Source organism: Tyto alba, unplaced genomic scaffold (assembly GCF_018691265.1).
Source record: "Tyto alba isolate M040663 unplaced genomic scaffold, T.alba_DEE_v4.0 Super-Scaffold_7, whole genome shotgun sequence".
In the NCBI taxonomy this organism is placed as follows: domain Eukaryota; kingdom Metazoa; phylum Chordata; class Aves; order Strigiformes; family Tytonidae; genus Tyto; species Tyto alba.
The window spans coordinates 32,711,219-32,731,508 of record NW_024881328.1 but is presented as its reverse complement, the minus strand read 5'-3'; the positions used below and the strand labels follow the sequence as shown (position 1 = coordinate 32,731,508).

General features: G+C 38.0%; 1 protein-coding gene across 2 annotated transcripts in view; it reads right to left on the bottom strand.

The window, feature by feature from the left end:
* HECW2 (HECT, C2 and WW domain containing E3 ubiquitin protein ligase 2) overlaps window positions 1-20,290 on the bottom strand; it is a 206,732-nt gene that overhangs the window by 20,190 nt on the left and 166,252 nt on the right. For both annotated transcript variants that reach the window (XM_033010788.2, XM_042808529.1), the window contains exons 16-22: window positions 18,910-19,012; window positions 17,786-17,882; window positions 13,822-13,905; window positions 10,960-11,069; window positions 7,286-7,406; window positions 5,084-5,197; window positions 1,232-1,384 (exon numbers count right to left, since the gene is read on the bottom strand). In XM_033010788.2, the coding sequence (XP_032866679.2) occupies window positions 1,232-1,384; window positions 5,084-5,197; window positions 7,286-7,406; window positions 10,960-11,069; window positions 13,822-13,905; window positions 17,786-17,882; window positions 18,910-19,012 (782 nt within the window). The remainder of the gene's footprint in view (window positions 1-1,231; window positions 1,385-5,083; window positions 5,198-7,285; window positions 7,407-10,959; window positions 11,070-13,821; window positions 13,906-17,785; window positions 17,883-18,909; window positions 19,013-20,290) is intronic.

Here is a 20,290-nt window from a genome sequence, read left to right as displayed (position 1 = left end):
GATCCATTGTGAAAAATCCTCCACATCCCTGGAACTAGATTTAGTTTAGTGTTCTTTTTTCAAAGAAAATAATGTTTCTTAAACTTCCTTTTTATGCATCATCAGCAACATCTTTCTTGGAAAGATTAGGGCTTTATTATACCTGCCTGTACAGAGGGTTTCCAAGATGGGGATGTGACATGCATAACTGCTTGTCACAGCTGCATCTTCTGAATTCCTCCTGAGGCTGTAGGAGACCAGTGATGCCACTGGCACCAGCAGTCCCAGAAAGGCAGGGGGTCATGCCTCCCTCACCCCCAAAGTCTCAAGTCCGACACTGTAGAAGCCAGGGACAAATACAAAATGTTGGCAGAAGCTGCATAGCATGTAAGGGCTTTTTCTCACCTTTTTGCCAGACTGTCCTGCTTTTCCAATACAACATATGCCATTTATTGTTGCATTATTGGAGTAACTGGTTTCCAATAAATAAATAAGAACTCAGTACGTATCTGTCCTACACAGATATCATTCAGCAGCTGTCATTCCACTATTACTGTAATCTAACTACCTACACAACAGAATTAATTCTCCGTTCATATTCACAGCACAGCTTTACAGACTTATGGCGAAACCATGGCTTAAATCAACTGAAGGCGATTTAAACTGGTTTATAATTCTGAAAATGGGGTTACGTAAAAATCCTTAATAACTATTTTAAAAGCATGTGTGCATGCACAGATTTTGCTTAAGAGCTATGTAATCAGCAGTCTTTTCCCCACCCCCAATAGCTCCATAGGTTTCCTTACAATAGGAATGTTGGGCTTTTTCCACTGAGGAGACCTCTGTACTCTTTAGGAAGACTCAAACAAATTACATACAGTAACACCTGTTTAAAATCTCCCTCAATCTCCTTAGCTGACAAAAAGCCAATGTTTCTTTCTTTTTTTTTTTTTAATGCACGAGAGGTTAATATTGCTTTCATGAAATGACTGCTAATGTACAAGAAATACACAGAGTTGTGTTGTGAGACAAACCCATGGTACATATTCCAAATAAGTTTTGCTGACCTTGTGAGAAATAAGATCATTTAAAACCACAAGAGAAAACAAAATCAGGGAAGTCTAAAGAAATGCAATTATTTTGCTGCTGGTTAATAAGATCAGATTCTGTGTTTTATTCTGAGCAGATATGAGAAGTTGTCTACAAGCGGGAACAACAGACCATGTATCTGCAAAAGAAAAATAATTCTTACCACTCGTGGTGATTGTCTACAAAAGCAGACATGGGACTGATTTGTACTGTATAGGTATCGTTGGCTGAATATTCAAACAAACCATAATACGGATTGAAGAGCTCTCTCGACACCAGGAAAAAAAACTCTCTTGAAGGTCCACTGTAGTCCAGCCTTTAAAGAGAAATTTGACATTACTATAAAGTGTTTATTGTCTCCAAAGAAACCCTTCTTTGAATCTACATTCCTTATGCTATATTTTAATTAAAATTTCGTAAGATTTTAACCAGAACCCTTATCCTGTAGATTGCTTAATGCCAAGGTATGTGAAGTCCTCGGGGGACTATTCTGAAATAGAATGGCTTGGAGGACTGGAATGAAGTACTCTATGCGGGCTGCTCTCATAAAAAAAATTTGGCTCCAGCTGTAATGGCCTCTTTGCCACAGGAATATAACCAAATAATTGGAGGGGGGGGAGGGGGGTAGGAGGAAACATGAAAAGAGCCAACATTAGACCTATCTGCATCTGACAAATTAAGAATGAAATGAACAATGGTTATATTTTGTCTTTGCAGACTTGCAACAATAGGACAATTTGAAGGATAATAGTTCTGTTTTCTCTAGCAATATAATCTGAGATAACTTCAGCGATTTATCTTTCTTGGTCTAAATTTTCTTGTCTGCCTTCCAAACTTGAGTGCATTTAAATGTCTTTTGGAGAGTGCATTTCCTTTGTTGTTTGTTTTTTTTTTTTTTTTTTTTTTTTTTCTATTTCAAGATTCCAGTACTAATGAACAAGGAATCTAAATAACCCCTTCTTCCTGAATCATAAACAAACCCATTGCTGACAAAGCACTGAGACTGAATTTTGACATTATGCTGCAGGTCACCAGTGAAATGAGTTAAGTATGAAGTTAATGCTCTGGTGGAGTTGAAAAACACAAAACTAGGGATTTTCCTGTAGGGAACAGAGATTACTATAATCCTAACAAATAGATGTAAAGATAGATCTTCTGTAGATTGAAGATTTCATACTTTACTTTTAAGAAGGTCTCACTTTAGTACTAAGACAATGCCCAGACAGAAGTATCACAGAGGTGGTCAGCTTTCACATAAGACTTCTGCTTTAGTAGCAGTTTTGGCTCCTGAACTTTTACAGAAGACAAACATAGATGAGAGTTGTTTTTGAGGATGAAGTTGTCAGGAAAGTAAAGGCTAGGTGCCATTATCAATCGGAAGACAAAGCCTCTTTCCTCTCTTGAATGAAAAACATTTTCCCTTCAGTCATTTGGAAGCACTTTGCTTCTGTTAAGCTTCAGAAGTGAAGTACTGAAACAGATCTTTACCCTGGCAAGAAGGGCACATTCCATCCTCAAATTGTAGAAAAAAAGCCAAAATGGTTTGATATCATGGACAACTGTTGGATCTTAATCTTGGCACAAATACCAGGATCAAGTAAAGGGTCATCTGGAATACTCTTGCAAACTTCTGGGATAATCAATGCACTATGAAATCTTAAGATAGAACAGAAACTGTGTGCTGACTACCAGCCATTTCATACAGCTCCTTTTGTACGCAGAGTTACTGTGAGTCATGTTAAATAAATCAATCATAAAAGTCCTGCACTGCCAGTCAGATTTATCCCACAATTAAAGGTTTGGCACAAGGGTGAGAAAACTTCATACGATAGGTATGTAACCACACAACAGCTGCAACTGTGGGGCATTTGGGTATTCAGGAGTAGATTAATATGTTGTTGGCAACATGACTCACGTCTCCTAGGAAGCATCAGTAATACTAAAGATTTACACTCTTAAATGGAAAGCAGCTTCTGCTAATAGGTAATAGAAGATAGGTAAAATAAGGAACCATATTCTTTGTATCAAAATTATCTTCATTTATCACCACATGAAATATGAATGTGAAAACATTAAACTAGCATCACAGTTGCATTGACTGTAGAAACTGAAGGTTCAAGGAAGAGACCAAACTTTATGAGACTCGTGATAAAAATCATATGAACAGCAATAACTATGTCTGAGTTGCCCCACTTACTAAGTTATACAGTAATAAATCAATAGTTATGAAAATGTTTTAATCTGTGAGGATTTCAATACCTATGACTTTAAGACTTACACCTCTTTACCAAGAGGAAAAGAAATGCAAGAGCAAACTCCCACTTAAACGCTTAAAAAAGGAAAAGGAGGAGCAAATAGGAAACAATTAACTTTCAGTATTCCTCCTCCTCATCCTCCTCCTCTCCTCTACCCTGACCTGTCTTTCTACACCTAGCCAAATGAAGTTTGATGTGATACATATCCTTGCACCATCTCTGATGAAACAATACTGTTTGCACACATCCTTTCTTCATTCAAAACACAGATTTGTAAATAAGAGAACTGACGTAATTTTAATTTGACTTTGCTCTTAATTAACTCATTCTTTTCCATTAAGAAAAGAGTCTTGTGTAAAGCTTGATCTAATGGGAACAGGATGTGTCATCCCCATTTCCAGGTCACTCTTCATCTTGCTGTACTGAGTGGTGAAATGCAAAAGCCTGACGTCTGATGAAAGGAGACAGTCTATCTGGATCAATCTCTATCTCAATTAGGATTTTAAAATTTTCCCTTTCATTTTTAAATCTGAGTCGAGGTTGTAGCTGTGAAAGTAAAGGCTGGTAGGGCTGTGTAAGACAGGCTTTGTTCCTGCATCCCCACCCTGCTCCGTCAATATAGTGTAATCTCATCCTGCACCAGCCTTGTCATTCCAGTTCTGAGTTTTTCCTCAGACAGCATGGTGATATTATTTATATGAACAAGTCCACACTTGGCTCTCAGCTGTCAACATTTTTTATTTTAAGACTTCAGTGAGTCCTTATTAACACTAAGCACTTCAAGGTGAACTTTAAACAAACAACAAGATTCAGGGGTTTTCAAAGACAGATTAATTTTATCTAATCTTGCATGAAATGTTTCTATTACCATTTAGCTATTTTAAAGAATCACACATCACATGGCAATAGTGCACACTACAGCATTCCAAGAGCTGTGTGCTGCAGTTTCCTAAACATCAAGGAATAAAATTTTGAATGTATTTACAAATGCATTCATGAAATATACCAATAAAAATATTTATGCCTATGGCAGTAGGCTTTATGATCTGACAAAGGGAGCACAAATCAAGAGACAAAAGAGGTAAATAGTACCAGTTTCACTTGCAAGGATAATCTAACCACATCTTGTTTTGCAACGCACATCTTGCAACCTGTAACACATTAGACTTGCGCTAGACACAGGCTGAGCATTCTCTGAAGTGACTTTGAAATTTCAGTAATATCTGTGTTTATTTGAAAACTAGCAACAGCCTAGTTGCTTTTATTTGCAATGCAGGCCTTGCCCTGGAGAGGCAGTGAGCACTTCCTGCAGCACTGAGGACTTTCAGCTCCCCTTGCCTCAGACAGTTGAATTAAGGATTGAGCCTCTAACCTACTCCTGAAGCACCCTCCCTCTGACAAATGGCAGCTGTCCTTTAACAAGCACTGGAGATATAAGGTCCACACTGACAGAAAAGAAATATGAAAAACACGAGAAAGTTGTTTGTTTTTTTGCTTTGCCAGAAACATTCTGAAACACACACCAGCTACTGTGAAAATTCACATGAACACACGCATTACTTCTGCAAAGGCAGGATACATTACATTTCACATTGCCTAAAAAGTCATCCTGAACAGCTGTATGTTCTAGGCTTATGTATGTGGCATTTCCTGACTGTAATCCTTCCTCATTTCACTCTAGACCACAAGAAGTTTGGTGAAACAGCAGCTGCAAGACACACAGAGTTCTGAGATCACATTTACTTCCCTGTTCTACTTACCCTTCTTCCCCAACAAATGTTACGTAGAGTTTATTTCTCTGCAGGTCCTTTCTTGAGTAGCCCATGATCTGGTTAAAGGCATCTTCTAGCAAGTGATCTCTCCTGATGATTAATCTGAAGAGTGAAATAATTTTGAAACAGCAATTTGTGAACACGAACCACAGTTGGAAACACCTATTTACACTGCAAGGTAACAGGGTGACTTCATAGAGATATGTTTCTACTTGATAATTTGATTTAGATCAGACAGCTTCTGTCTGTTAGCCTATATCCCTTAAAGATCTCCTTCAGATTTCAATAAAATGTCTCTCGTAAAAGAAGTGTAGTTTTTTCTTTTTTTTACCATGGTTCTTCCTTAAATTAAAGGCTTCAATGGGAAGGTCCTGAAGTGAGCATTTTCATTAAGTTTAAAATCCTTTTGTAATGCTGGGCCTCCAAATCAGTCTTACTGTGAGCAAGAATCTAACCTTCTATGTAAAAATTGATCTCTTAACAAGGAAAAAGATAAAACTGTGGGAAAGTCAGAGAATACATTATCCCCAGTGTAAGTGTGACGGGACAAAAAGTCAAGAAGCAATGGCAATTGTTCATCCAAAACCAGACTGAAGCATCACATGTGAAAACATACTGTATCATCTAAAAAAACCCTGTGAAAATGAGGAAGTGTCATGAAGATCTAAAATAAGAGGTAAAAGAATCCTCATTACTTAAACAATTTATCTTCCGCCAAAAAATTGTGTTTAATAAGTTTCCTGAAACTTAGCTTGCTCTATATTCAAATACTGCCTCATGTGTGTGTTTGGTCAGTCAGTCAAGACCAAAGCTGGGAGCTGCTGCTGCCTGCAGAGGCAGCTTACCCCACCACACAGCCTCTTGCAAAGCCCTTGCTGGCCTTACTACTCGTGCAGAGATCAGTCAGTGACTGCGCTGTGCTATCCGAGAGAGGAGGCAGAAGTGGAAAGGCCAGGAACTGGCCAGGTACCTGAGTAATAAGAGGACCCAGGCAGTATGCAAGTTGGGCTGGAGTCCTGTTTTGAAAAGAAGGAGCAGGTCAGTGTGTGCCTGGGAAGGAAACCCAGAGAAAACTTCTGTTCAAAAATCAAGCTGTTGTCCTGCTTAAAAACCCACAGTGCGATGGCAAATAGGTCAGGAAAAAAAGGTGCAAGAAATGTAATGGATATTACAGGTAGCAAATGCCATCCTCTTCTATCACCTATTTGTCCAAGCATTCATGACAAAACTTGCATAGATTAAGCTTTAAGTGTTTATGATTTCATTACATTATAGGCAGACAGTGTCCCATTCCTGCCTCTTAAGGCTGTCTAAACAATACAATTTTAATCCCATTTCAGTTGTGCAAAACTTTTAACAAGCTCACATAAACAAAGTCTTAGCTCTTCACAAATTCCTGCAAAATGTGAGAAGTGACTGGCTGGGGGGGAAAAAACTTAACAAAACAAACAAAACCCACTACACCCCTATTCTAATAAATGGTTAAAAAAAGTTCTAGTGCCTCATGGCCACTATGAGAGTATCAAACTATGAGAGTTTGATAGCTGGCACAAGTCTTGGTAATTTACAAAATCATGAAATTATCTTATGATGATGATCCTTAACATAACAGTATGTAATCACACAATTACTGAATAAAAGAAGGATGGAAGACCTCACTCCAAGCACTCTAGCATTCAGAGTGATGAAGTAAAAATATTAGCAGTTTTTTAAGGTGGTCCTTAGAATTTAGTAGCATTCAATTTTATGAGTCCTCTTTACTAAAAAGGACTGCCGTATCAATACAGGCAATGATGTATAAAAAATAAGCCTATGTAGGTTTTTTTAGTGGAAAAAGACATGAGAAAATATAACTGTTTATATCATAGCAATTGCTATAATGGAATAATTCAGATGCCTCCTGTTCTGCATGCCTCTTCCCAGAGTGCTTTTTGGCACTGTATTGGTAATACTGTCTGTATGAAAATGTAGTTGGAGGAAACATAGAGAAGAAGTGCTCAGAACTTGCTGTATCCTCTGCTATGAACCACATGCTGGCACTAAGTCTTTTATGACAGGCTTTATATTTCCAGAAGTGCAAGGGTAACCGTAAGATCTGCATTCCTTCTAATGGGAAGAAGCTTGTAGATGTGCAAGGCAAGGCAAGGTGCCTGAGAAACAAATCCAGTTTCATGAGAATCTTCAACATACTTCAATTTCCCTGGGCCTTGTCCATATCCTTTAGTCTCTAACTTCCTGTAGAAGTTCCTCAGCTTGGCTTCAAAGTCTCTTTTGTAAGGAGCTGGAGCTCGGGCATTGGCACGCTGAGTACCTGCAGGAAAAAATAAGGAAAGAACGAGCTGTAGTGACATGAAATGATTAGTGTCCCATTCTCTACCGAAAAGACTCCTTAATATCAAAAGACATGGTCCATGTTTGGTTTAGTCACCTTTATAAAGAGTAAAAGCTGCATATCTTCAAATCTGCTCTGCATCCAAGACTTTTTGGTTGCTCATTTCCAACAGTATCATCTTTCTAAAGTAAGTCTTAAAAGAGTAATCCAGGTCAATGCAAAAGATGGAATAAAAGAACAACACAATCAAATGGAAAGACTTAACTTTTGTTTGTCAAGTACACTTTATGTCTAACCTTAAAAATAGCTCATGCAATAAATGTTCTGCTCTGTTCTGGTTTTAATATTATCAGGAAAAACAAGAACTCAGAAATTAAGCACAAACAGACTGTACTGTGCTGTGCCCTGCTGAATACATCAAGCTGAAGGAGGAAGACATTTGGAAATTCCCCAGCAAAAGTTTCTCCCTGGGGAAGTACAAGAAATAAAAATATTGGAAGAATGGAAAGACAACCAAATTTAAGTTTGTGAAACTTTTCACATGTGACTGCAGGAACATACATGACTGTCATCTAAGTGAATTTATTTGTTTTTGAAAAACTGTTTTTGAGGGTCAATTACTTAAAAAACCAGGAAGAGATGAGATCTGTATGCTAAAAAAATTGGCATACCCCCACATCTGCATGTACAAGTCTAGGATATACAAATTAGGTGTTTAGTCTGATCTATTCTGAATATTACAACCATTAGAACTTCCACTGCCTCCCTGGATAAATTACTTCAGTTGATTTGACTGCAAGACAGTGTGCCGCCAAAGAAGCAGTTAATCCTAGCTGTTTTACGTTCATCTTCTCACCCCTCATTTTTTTAACATTAAATTCCTGCCCTGCATGGCCATGTAGACATCCCCCACAAAAAACTCAGAGAACATTTAAAATTTCTCATGCCCTACAGTATACACAGGTTGCCAACTACTTATCTGCAGCTGGTGGTCATCAGCTGAGTATCATGTATATGTAGACTTTTGTCTTTTAAGTGACAATCTGTTTCTTACGTGAGTTTTCTTTTGCCTCCCTGTATGAAACTAAGCCAATACAGAAGCATTTACTGCTACTATGGGTGAAGGCACGAGAACGTAACATTTCGGGTTATGAGAGAACGTGTATCCGTTCAGCCTGTGGGCAGAGACCAGGGGAAAAGAGAGCAGCTTGCTTAGCCACAAAGGGTATGGGTCTGACAGAAAAGGTGACGAGCACATCCTGCGGAAGTGGCTGCTGGAAGAAGCTGCAGAGTTGATCTCTCTGCAGAGATCAGAGAGAGAACAAGCGAGATCAGTATTAACACTGAGTGCCACTTACAGGTCTTCTAAAGACCTATCTGACCAGAAAGACCCTTGCCTCTTGTTCTAGGCTTAGTGTGATGTGTGGGAGGAATGGAAAGTGTCAGGGAATCCTTGGACCTCCAACCGGAACATGCAGGGCCCCTCTGGAAAAACAAATCATGGTCATCAATTCATCTATAGTGGTTATCCTCTTTTACTGAGAAAATCAAGGGCTTTTAATGGTATGCTCAGATGAATTCTCTAGAAAACTTAGGGAAGCTTGAAACTGTAAACAGCCTTTTAATTATTGGTCTTTTCCCCCTACTTTGTTTATTTCACTTTGGGTCAAAGTAGGTACAAAAATGTAGTCACCAAAAAAACACAACGAAAGCATATTTTAATCTTAACCCCTGAAGGAAGTTTTTGCTGAGAGATACCACAGAATGTAAATCTGGTAACACATTACTTCACGGTTCAGAAATCAGCAGTATATTATTCTGTCAGAACATGACAAGTCCTCATTGCAAATCAGATGCATATGCCAAGAAATTCCTGGGCAATTATAGTGATTACTTCCGCCTTGGGAACAAAAGATGTTAATGGAAGAGATAAAAAACACCAGTGATGTGATAACCATTTTTGATTTTCAAAGAGGTTATATTCTAAAGCATATATAAAGAGTAGCTTCATGACTCTCCCAAAAAAGAAAGTACAACCGATCATGACTGATACGAACAATGGACCCTTAACACACAATCTCGTGCAGTGCAGCACAGCCAGTTTAGCTGATGAAAACACCACAGAGCCTCCACAGAAATGAGGGGCTATTTACCTATTTACAATTTCTCATCAAAAAAGTAATTTGTACACCAACACAAACATGCATACTTGCAGACTGACAGGGAGATTCAGTCATTAATGTCTTCAGATAGTTTCTTCGAGTAGGTCCTACAAAGGTCCTATGTCCAGCAGCAGGAAAAGCTACCACTCAGGACATGTTTATGAATAGTTTTAATCTGCTTTCTTGAAAAGGCAAAGCTTTCTATGATTGTGGACTGGGAAATGCCCATAAAAACCAAAGTACTTATTTCTGATAAAATTTTCTTGTTTTCTGGAACTATCCAGAGTTGCTTACATCTCAAGTGTTCTCCATTTATCTATACTTGTGTTCTCAAATTTGTAGAAATCCTCTTAAGCCACTTCCAATTTACTGTAGTGATTTTATTTTACTTACCTATTACCTTCTTGAGAAAACTAATAGTGACATCTATAAACTTCAAATTGCTGTACTTAGCCTTCACAGGTTAAATGGAACTTGCCATATTTTAAATACTTTAGCTCTGATTCACAACTTAGTATGTGAAGTATTAATTTAATTCCATTCTAACATGTATTTCCAGACAGCTGCAATACACTATCTTTTGAACTCATATTAAGAGACAACAAACTGGCTTTACATAAAATTGTCACTCATTGCCCCGCAGCCCCATTAACACTGTCAGTTTAATGTACAGTTATTAGATCTCCTATTTTTAACTCTCTAGGCATCAGGATCCTGGCATGAGCAGTCACTTAGTTGTTTCAGATCAGTGAAAACCAAGTTTGCATGTTTTACAAGTCAGAACAAATTCACAGCCTCTGAAGTTGCAATACACCAGTCTTTAATATCAGTAAAAGATCTTGTGAGCCCAAGGCAAACATTCAAGTTTGACAGTCAAATGCAATCACACTTGTTGACTTTGCTCAAAAATAGGACTAAATCTTTGTTGTTCCTAGAGCAACAGAACTTGGATCTTCAGAAAGGTGGAAAGTCATTACATGCAACATAACGTAAACTAAATTAGAGGACTAACTCTACTGCAGTATCTTACAGATACCATCATAATTAAAGTACTTCAGTGACAAGCTCCGTGACCCCTCAGAAGGTGCTTCAGCTCATGTAACTTTACGCATCTAAAAGTTGGGAACAGCAAAGGGGAATAGGTTATAGATTCCAAACAGCAGGTTCCTGGCTTTAGGCTGCCGGGAATTTCAATTTGGAAAGCAAATAAAAAATTATAGTCAAGCATTTTTTTCTATTGTTCTTGTTCTCTGCCTTCTGGGAAGGCAGCAGGAGTGTGCTACTGACTTTACTGATCTGGAACTGGTCCTTACCAAGTATGAGAAATGGTTTCATCCAGCCCCTGCAAAAGCTGTGCCTGAACAACTTACCTGGAGAGTTCTGAGGCGAAGATACCGGTGAGCCTCTTGGGGACTGGCAATAACTAGGATGAAGTAAGGCATGTGGCGGCACATACGACATTATTTCCTCCTCAAACAAGCTGGTAAAAAGGAGCAAATAAAAAATGACATGTTTACGTGAATGAATGGCATTTTTCACTTTCTAGGAATAAACCTCTAGTTACTAACCCTCGGGAGTCACTTGCCTATTTCCACTATGCACATTTAGAGTGCTACAAAATATTTTATTGCCATTCCCCAAGTCAGCTCTTGAAAGTACTGGAAAGCAATAATCACTTCTTTTGTGGGACATGGCGATACATAACGTGGTATCTGTTTTCAAGGCTAAAATATAGTTAATCAGCCTTTAAAATCTGCTTCTTTTTTTTTTTTTTTAACTTGTGTTCTCATTACAAAGGGGTCAATAACCTTAGTCACGCTTTCCTGGAAAAAGATCTGCAATACTGCACAAAGACCAGGAACAGATACAAACTTTCTAAGCCTGCAGGCTTAAGAATCACATCTGAACTTGTTGAGTGTATTGCAACACAGATAAGAATAAACTGTTGAGATAATATGTAAAAATTATTTTTAAAAATTGAGCTACAGAAAGAATTAGAAGCCAGTCTTTTACTCTAGAACTCAACCAATTAAAGCAATGTTCAAATACAAGATGTTTCTTACTAACTTTGTTCACTGAATAAATACCTAGAAAAACGTTTTGCATGAGATTTTTTGGAATGGATATTTTCTGGCAGTTCTTTTTACACTCATGACCATGCATTGTTCTCCTCCAAGTTACATTTTGATGCTGAAAATGTGATAAAATATAAACCACTATTTCAACTTTCGATTGAATTAAAGAATTACAATGACAATTTGTGTTGTATACCAAACAACATCTTTAGAAGAAGAAACTGAGAAATATTTTCTTCTTAACATCTGAGACATAAGATAATGCCATTCTTAGAGTATTTTTAAAGATGTGATGCACTGTACCTCCTCTAGTCCCTGAACACATCGGGGTTGGTTGTTTTAGCTGAAACTTAATATTTACTGAAGCATGTGAAAAAATGTACAGTGTTCTCAAGCAGTAAAAATACCAGAAATAGTGCTTCCACCCAGTCAGTTACTACATCTCAGGGTGCTTTACAGGACAATGATATTATTGCCCCTCAACCAGAGAGAGGCGTGGAAATGGGTACAGTCTTTGCCAAGGTCATCCAACCAGCCAAGCCAGATACAGAACCCAGGTGTCCTGAGCCCCAGGAAGATTGAGTCATCATGATTAGAGTGCAGTTTTTTCAGGTTTTCATAGAAAAGGGTCATAATGACACCCTGGTAGAAGATAATGTTAAAAGGAAGAATCCACTGAGACTAAATAATGGTAAGAAAATAAATTTCATCATCTCAGTACACCACTATTTTAACTTAGCCCACTGTTGATTTTACACCAGTATTTACTCACAATAAACTCATAATAACTCAGTCCAGTCTTGAGGTTTAACATCCAACATTTTAAGAAACTAATGAGAATGCACAGATAACATTTTATCAATAATATGTCCTCAGGGCAATGGTACTATTAGATTATTAATCAAATGGGAATAAAATCCTCAAGCAACACTTTTCAGTTAGATATTTTTTTGGGGAAAAAAGTAGATCAAGAGAAATAACATCTGAAGAATATGATAAAGTTATTCTAGGGAGCCACTGGCTGGTACTTTTCTCTTAAAAAATAATTGTACTGATTATTGCTTTTCTACAAAAGAAAGACTGCAGTCAAAATTTTGAATTTGCTTTATTTCCACTATAAGAATTATTTGCAGTCTTCGCTCTTAGCAGAACACTAGAAGGAACAAAACCCAGTCAAAAAGCGATGATAAAATCATTCGTGCAATCTTTATTTAAAACAAATAGCTGAAGCTAGATTTTTCTGTGTAAAACCTGTGTCATCTCCATGCTTTATGTATCAAAACAAAAATCTTAAAAGGTTTTTTAAGAAACAATATTTGCATTTTAAAAAAGCTTCAGTATGGCTTTGAAATGAGATTTTTTTTATAGCTGTAATTAATTCAGACATTTAGGGACCAGAAAGGACTATATTATGCAACCTGACCTCGATATACTACTAACGCTAATCCTATTTCACTAGATTCAATTTTAAATGTACTTGTGAATTTCTTGCTTCATTTTTACGATGGATGAGAATACAACATCAAGATACAAGGGTTCAATTCTAGCAAAGCATCTGCCTGATTTTTTGAGTTAATTGCTTAAATGGAAAACATTAAAGAAGCAGCTTCGCATTTCTTGAACTCTGTAGCAGTATTTCCTTCAATAAACAAGACAATGCTTGACAGCATAGTGAAGAAGCAGCAAGACATTAAGTAATAAAAACATATCTCAGGTATGAACGCTCACAGATACAGACTTCCCAAACCACAAAACTGAACAGATGTGTTCTTAAAGCAGTAGAAGGAACATGCTTGCAAAGAAGTCTAAACTGTACCACCTATCTGAACGTCAGAGCTGGATGCAACAGGACAAAAAAAGGTGGTCTGGGCAAACCCATATGAATGCCAAGCACAGCACTCTCACACTCGCCTTCCCTCAGACAGGATATCACATTCCATCACTGCGATGAAAAAAGGTGACCTCCAACTACCATCTAGAAACTGAACGTGATGAAAATAGAAATCTGACCCTTGAGTTGTAGTTCTCCCAGCTCCAAGTCCAAGAACTGAAGGGGAAATGACAAGGTCACTAAACCAGCACACACTACTCACTGAAAGGCTCCTCAGCAGCTGCCACAGCGTATTCCACACGTGCACTGAAAGCAGCAGTGCCTACCTGAGTAACATGACAAGGTCTGCATCACTGGATAAACGCACCAACCCAGGTGTTCCCTCTGTCCGGATGAACTGGATCTTCTCCCTGTGTAAGCAAAAAAGGCTTCCAAAATATCTTTTGCAAATAAGGCAGCAATGTACACCACAGCAACAAGAAAAAGTACAGGGTATATGAGAAATATACCTGAACCCTGCAGGAGGACATTACTATTCTGAAAGTGAACTGTTTAAAGAGGTACTGTCTTTTTTGAACCTTTGTACAAACGCAAGCCATACATTACAATGCACACTTGTGATTTTAAAAGCAGGTTCTTTGTACCACACTGCATTTAAGAGATCTTCCAGAAAAACCCTTGTACTATTACTTCTCTCCTTCTGTCTCACCCAAGCACACGCCCTTCTTCCCAGACCCATTTTGGTCACTACTGTGGAATCTATGCATCCTAAACTCTGAACATGATAACACACAGGTTTTTAGGATCTATACTGAATATAATTCCTTAGCTGATTCCTGTTCTTTTTCTCTGTAGAATTTTTTCCTGCAGTCTAAAGTAGAAGTACATCCCTTTTATCTTCTATCAGTACAAGGTATATGATGGTACAGTAGAGATAGATTCTAATTTGGCTTTACTCTCCAGGAGTAAAGAAAAAAAAACCCAAACACATGTAGCAAAAACTGTTCCAATTCCAAAGGAGAAAACCCCCAAACAAACTGAAAAATAAAGAATTCCCCTTAAGAAAAGCATCACTGGCTCAGCTCAGAGGTCCATCTGCCCCAACAGCGGCAAGGAGGCCAGAAACGATCCGTGCAATCAGCACTATGATAAGGCTCTGGCAGCTGCACGCAGTTGAAGCTACACTACAAATTTCTGGAACACATTGTTTCATTCACAGCGGTTTCAACAAAAGGATCAGACCAAATTTCTTGCCATCTGCCTCTAAGACCACAGTACATAAAGACCTTCTCAAACAGTGGACCTAACACACATTCCCTGGTTAACTAGCACTACGTTTACAGCATATCCAAGTGTGAAAAAGAGCTCCCCAGTCCCCGCTTGCCAGGGTGTCGGTGGTGGCTGTAGCAGGAGTGTGTAATTCACTGTTTCTCTAAGAAGAGAGGTACTGAAAGTCAAGCACCTGCTTCGTCAAGACCCAGTCGAGGCTCGAGCCCGGCGTGGAGGCCCCAAGGCAGACCACGGCCCCGCAGCGCCCGGGGCAGGGATGGCTGGGCACCTCCAAGGCCTACTCCAGTTTACATCGGGGCCCAAGCGGCAAGGTTTGAGGAAAGAAATGGCGGATTACAAAATACATTTTAGCGTTTAGTTCACAGCAACACCAGGAACCAAAAGCATGCTTTCTGGGTTAACTAACATACACAGCCCTCCGAATGAATGCAATCCATGACTTCTTGGGGCTACCCATAAGAGTTGTGATTTCAACGACAATTTTTTAAATATATGCCTTTTATCTTCTCTTAAGGTATAAGTTATGTTTAATGTATAATAGGTGCCTTTGCCTGAAGCCTTTTACATTATTTACCAGTCTTTCAGTTTCATCTGTGGTGGCTTGCAATGAGATTTGATCCTGGCTACATGCTTAATAACAGTATGATAAGTACAATGTTCTCATTCCACCATAAAGCCTCTGAACAGCAATTTCCCACCTGTAGTATACTTTCATTGTATATTTTAATAGATCCTCAACTTCTGATTACATGTCTTCATTCTCTTTAGGGATGAGAAATTATTTTGGACAGAAACTGTAAGAGATCTTTTCAAATTGTCTCTGTCTCTTACACTAGCCAAATAATGGTTTTCATCCTCACCTACGTAACAATTATTATAATAACAGTAGTAATAATAATATTTAATATCATAATCATTCCACTTCAATTGCTCTGAGGTCCTCAAAGAAATAGATTACAGACAGTTGTACTAATCACTACACTAAAAAAAAAAAAAAAAAAAAAAAAAGACTCAATTCACAGTGTGGAATTTCACCTAGGTCTTAATTCATCAAGCGGTACAGCAATGTCATTGGTGTTGCTTAGTCTCACAGTGTGTCAAACAGACTTGGATTCCAATAACTTCCTAAATCAGGGTCTTAAAAGACTTACTAGGAAAAGTGAAACTGGGATCTTTATAACAATGCAATAAATGTTACTGAAGTATCATCTCTAGAAGAATATAGGAGAGGTATAATGGAAGATGTTTTACCTTAAATATACTAACTTCAAAGACTAAGACTAGAATGGAATCATTCGACTTAAGAGAATGGCTTCTCTGACAAAACCTACTTAATGTAAAATAAAATGATGTTCATTAAAATCCTCAATCATTCTGCGAAAGCAGGTAAGTTAGACATATATCTTCAGTCTATTTATGAAGTAAGCACACAGAAGGATATACAGTCTCAAGTAAATGAGGAGTTGCAGAAACCACTATCTTTTATCTTTTGATCTTCCATTTTTATTCTGAAAGCCATCTTTTCTTTAGAAGGGCTCAGCTTGTGGCAAATTATGATTCTGTAATCAGGAAGTATGGTTCTACAAGAAGCAGAATCTGATAGTACCAACAAACCTTTTGAACAGTCTGAACTCTAAATTATCAAAAAAACAGACAACACATGAAGAAAATGACACTTAGGTTGCTATCAGAGTGAAGGAAGCCAAACACGCTGGGTAAAAAAAAAAGGAATAATAAAACTACTAATAATCAGAAATTTTTTGTATACTATTTCTCAAGAGATTAGTTTGCTCACATTTCAAACCAAGCATGGTGGGACAAACTTGCCTGTAGTGATATGGGTGAAACACAGGAACTGTTTTGACAGGCTGAGAACTGTAGATTTTTATTTTCCTCCTTTTATCTGTATTTTCTAAAGAACATGTATTCTTCTAGTATGTAATTTCAGGTTTGTCAACCAGGATTTATTCAGAGGGTAAACCAAACCTTTAGCATAGAAGCCTCATCACAAAACTTGTTAAAACACAGTGCTTCAGGGAACTACGAAACAGGGCAGTTTGTTGAATTTAGGGAACTTGCAGGACATGGAGGAGAAGGGATCAATAAATAACACTATGAGAACAGAAAAAAATTCAAATTAGTGGTGGCTGCTATGCCAGCCAGTGGGGATAGGCGTCTGGAACACAGAGCGCTGCACTGACAGCTCTCCGCACAGGACAGACGGCAATCATCAAACCAGCATTTTTTAAATTTAGTGTCCAAAGACGAACAGATACAGTGATTTGAGTCCTAGTCACTAATATCCAAGCTGTTAGCTATTCCATCTTTTACGCACCCAAGTACATGAACTATAGTGTCTGTGCATGATACACTTTAAGATGGACCCTGTAGCTTTCTGAATTTCACTTTTTATCATTCCTAGTCTAAGCATACAAGGGAGTTACAACAACCATACAACAATCAAAGATCATCCTTCATCAGATCTTGTTGGGCTAGGCAAAAACCTGTAGATAGTAATTTTGTAAATTTTGGAGAATCACTAAAAATTCTGATTGATATAAGATTACCTCCAAGGTCATTAGGTCAGGAGAGCCTTCCCGTACACGCACACTGAGAACATAAGGACAAAACGAAATGCCATTCTGCCTCGTGCTCCCAGCTGTACACAGACTCAAATGAATGGGCACATTTGCTGTGCCACCCAGCTGTCTTGGCACATTTTGAAGACATCAGCAAAACTCTTATGCCAGTTGTTCCAAACATTTTCTTGTAGGTACCTTTATTTGGTAATAACACATTACCTCTGTTCTCCTAAACCTTATTTCAGGGAGTTACATAGAAATACAACAAAAAACCATCTCCCGCAGTTTTATGAATATGTTTGAATAGGCCAAAAGTATACAATCTGTTATGTTCCATGGCTAATTTTAATGAAAGAAACTAATTCTAATTTGCATTTTATATTGAAACGGGAATAGCAAACTTCACTAATTTTATTACCTGAGTGAGTGATTCCTGGTAAGATCTGGCTGACGCTCTTGTAGAATTTCAAAGATATTGGGCTGCCGCAAAAATGCAACGATCTTGTCATTGTAAGCTGAAAACATCAACAAAAATATCATGCTGAAACAAGGAGATACTAAAAGACAGGACTGCATTCCTTCTGAGTTTTGAATAATAATGACAGCAGACTTAATCTTCACAGTTTTAAGTTTAGCAGTACTGTGTTAATACTTTTTCATGTAAGGCTACTGATTCTATCATTTAGGGAAGACGCTTTTTGATTATGAACCTAATCTTATTGTGACACATCCTTCCCACTGTTAATAGCTCTACTTCTGTTAGAAATTTCTGTTCTATTTCATCACTCACACTCTTAGCTAAGGTCAAACTAGAATATTCATTGCTAGAATAAAATCACAAGGACCTTGGTTTTCACTGCACTGAAATCCATTCTCAAGCATTAAACAGTCATTGGAAACACTCATATCAAATCCTCACTAATTGCTGAGCCTGCAGTGTATGCACACCATGTATATGGCAAAGGGAAGGATTTCAGTTAGCAGAGATTTTCAAGTAAACACGCCAAAGTACAATGAGCCAGTTATAGTCAATCAGACTAATTTATCTTGATTTAGCACAATGTGACAGCTGTTAGATTCAATAAGCTAAATTCTGTTCTTGGTGGCACAGAAGTCACTAACTATGTCTGTATGTAACTGAGAACAGAAGTTAAGCTAATGACTAATTCCAAGCTGATTAACACTTTCTGGAATCCTGCCAAAACAGATGCTCAGAAGTTGTACAGAAATCACTGGGAGTACAGGGAGTCCAATTAGGACACAACTTGGCTCACTGGCCTCAACTCTTCTTGTCACTGCATAGAGTAAGTGAGCTAGGAAGCTCGAGGTTTTACATCAGTTATTTGGTTCTGCACAGACACTTCTCAGTATTATCCCTGCAGGTTGCAACTGAACAATTGGAAAACGTTGATGGACTGAAGTAATCATAACAAATTATAACTTCCACCCACCCCAACCAAATGAAAAACCCAGCAGTGCACACTGCCGTGACACACTCAGTCAGGGAGAACTTCTCTGAAAAGAGGCCGTACGCTGACATACCCACGGGAACCACATCCTGGTACTGAGCTCTGCTGACAGTATTAAATGTGCTAGATGGTCTTGGCAAAACTGGTGGTCCTGAATGACGGGAGTCCTCCCCAACCTGAAAATGTGCAAGTAGCCACAATGAGTGTCTCTATACCAGCACATGTACTTGCTGCATAAAAGTGAGAACTCACATGGCTTAAAGATGTACGTAAATGCTCTGCTTGATCACTATCCCCAGTAACCGCTGCAGCAGGAATCAGCTGTGGTTTATGACAGCTATTACTAAAATGTTATTTAGTATACTGTGCCTATTAATACACAGAATCAAAACTGATTGAAATTTTACTGCTATTTTTAAATAATAGTCCCATTCTGAAAAGGGACTAAAGAACTCAAACTATGAGTCCTTCAGAGGGTCTTTTGTACTTCATGAACATCTTTGTTCATATCAAAGGTTCTGAAAATCAAATTCTGCTCCTTCATTGGCACCTCTATTAGCCCTGTGCATGAATGGAGTTTCCCTAAATTTGAACTGGAAACAAGTTTGTGTGAAGCAGGAGGATAAAGAAGCAAGTTCACATTCAGGCAAGGCAAATGCATCTAAAACTTGTAAAAATATGCTTCCTACAATCATTCAGTAAAACTGTTCTGACTTTTTGTGTTCACCTTCTCGGATAAAAAAATGTTGCATATGAACATTTTTTAGGGTAGAACCACAATGTAGAACTGTTCCTGGTAGCATTTGTGATGTCAGGGCAACTTCTGCAGTTTTCTGTGTGCTGAGGCTTCACTTATTTCTACAGTGTCAATATTCTGTATTTTATCTATATAAAAGATTTTGTTCAACCTCTTTTTCATCCTGCTGGACCTTTATGTTTACTTCTCAGTTCCTCTGCCTACATGTAATAGTCAGCATTTGAACTATACTTCCAAGATCCAAAGATCTCTAAAACATCTAACTGCAAAAGATGAAATAATTATAAAGGTTGGTTTTAAATCCAGTTTCTGAAATCACAAAAAAAAAGCAAAACTCCTGAGCTATCTCCCAAGTTCTTTGTGCTCTCTGATAATACTCTCTCAGAAAAATAAAAAATTATTTCCTGTAGGCACTGTGCTGGAAAAGGAATGCCATTATTATTAGCTCCAGCTTCACGCTGCAGCTCAGCTTTAGCTAAAAAGGCATTCCTTATGTTGGTTAATGTTTGCTTTAGAGCATCCCTCTGTAAAAACTGGGTTAGTGGCTTCAAAACATCAAAGTTTGTGGCACGGCAAATCCAAATAAAGTATTTTGAGAATTTTTTTCATTAAGTATTCATCTTTCGCAATAAACGTACAGTTTCTTGATGCAGTAGTTTAAAAATAGGAAAAACAGCTGCAAATATGCAGCACTTCA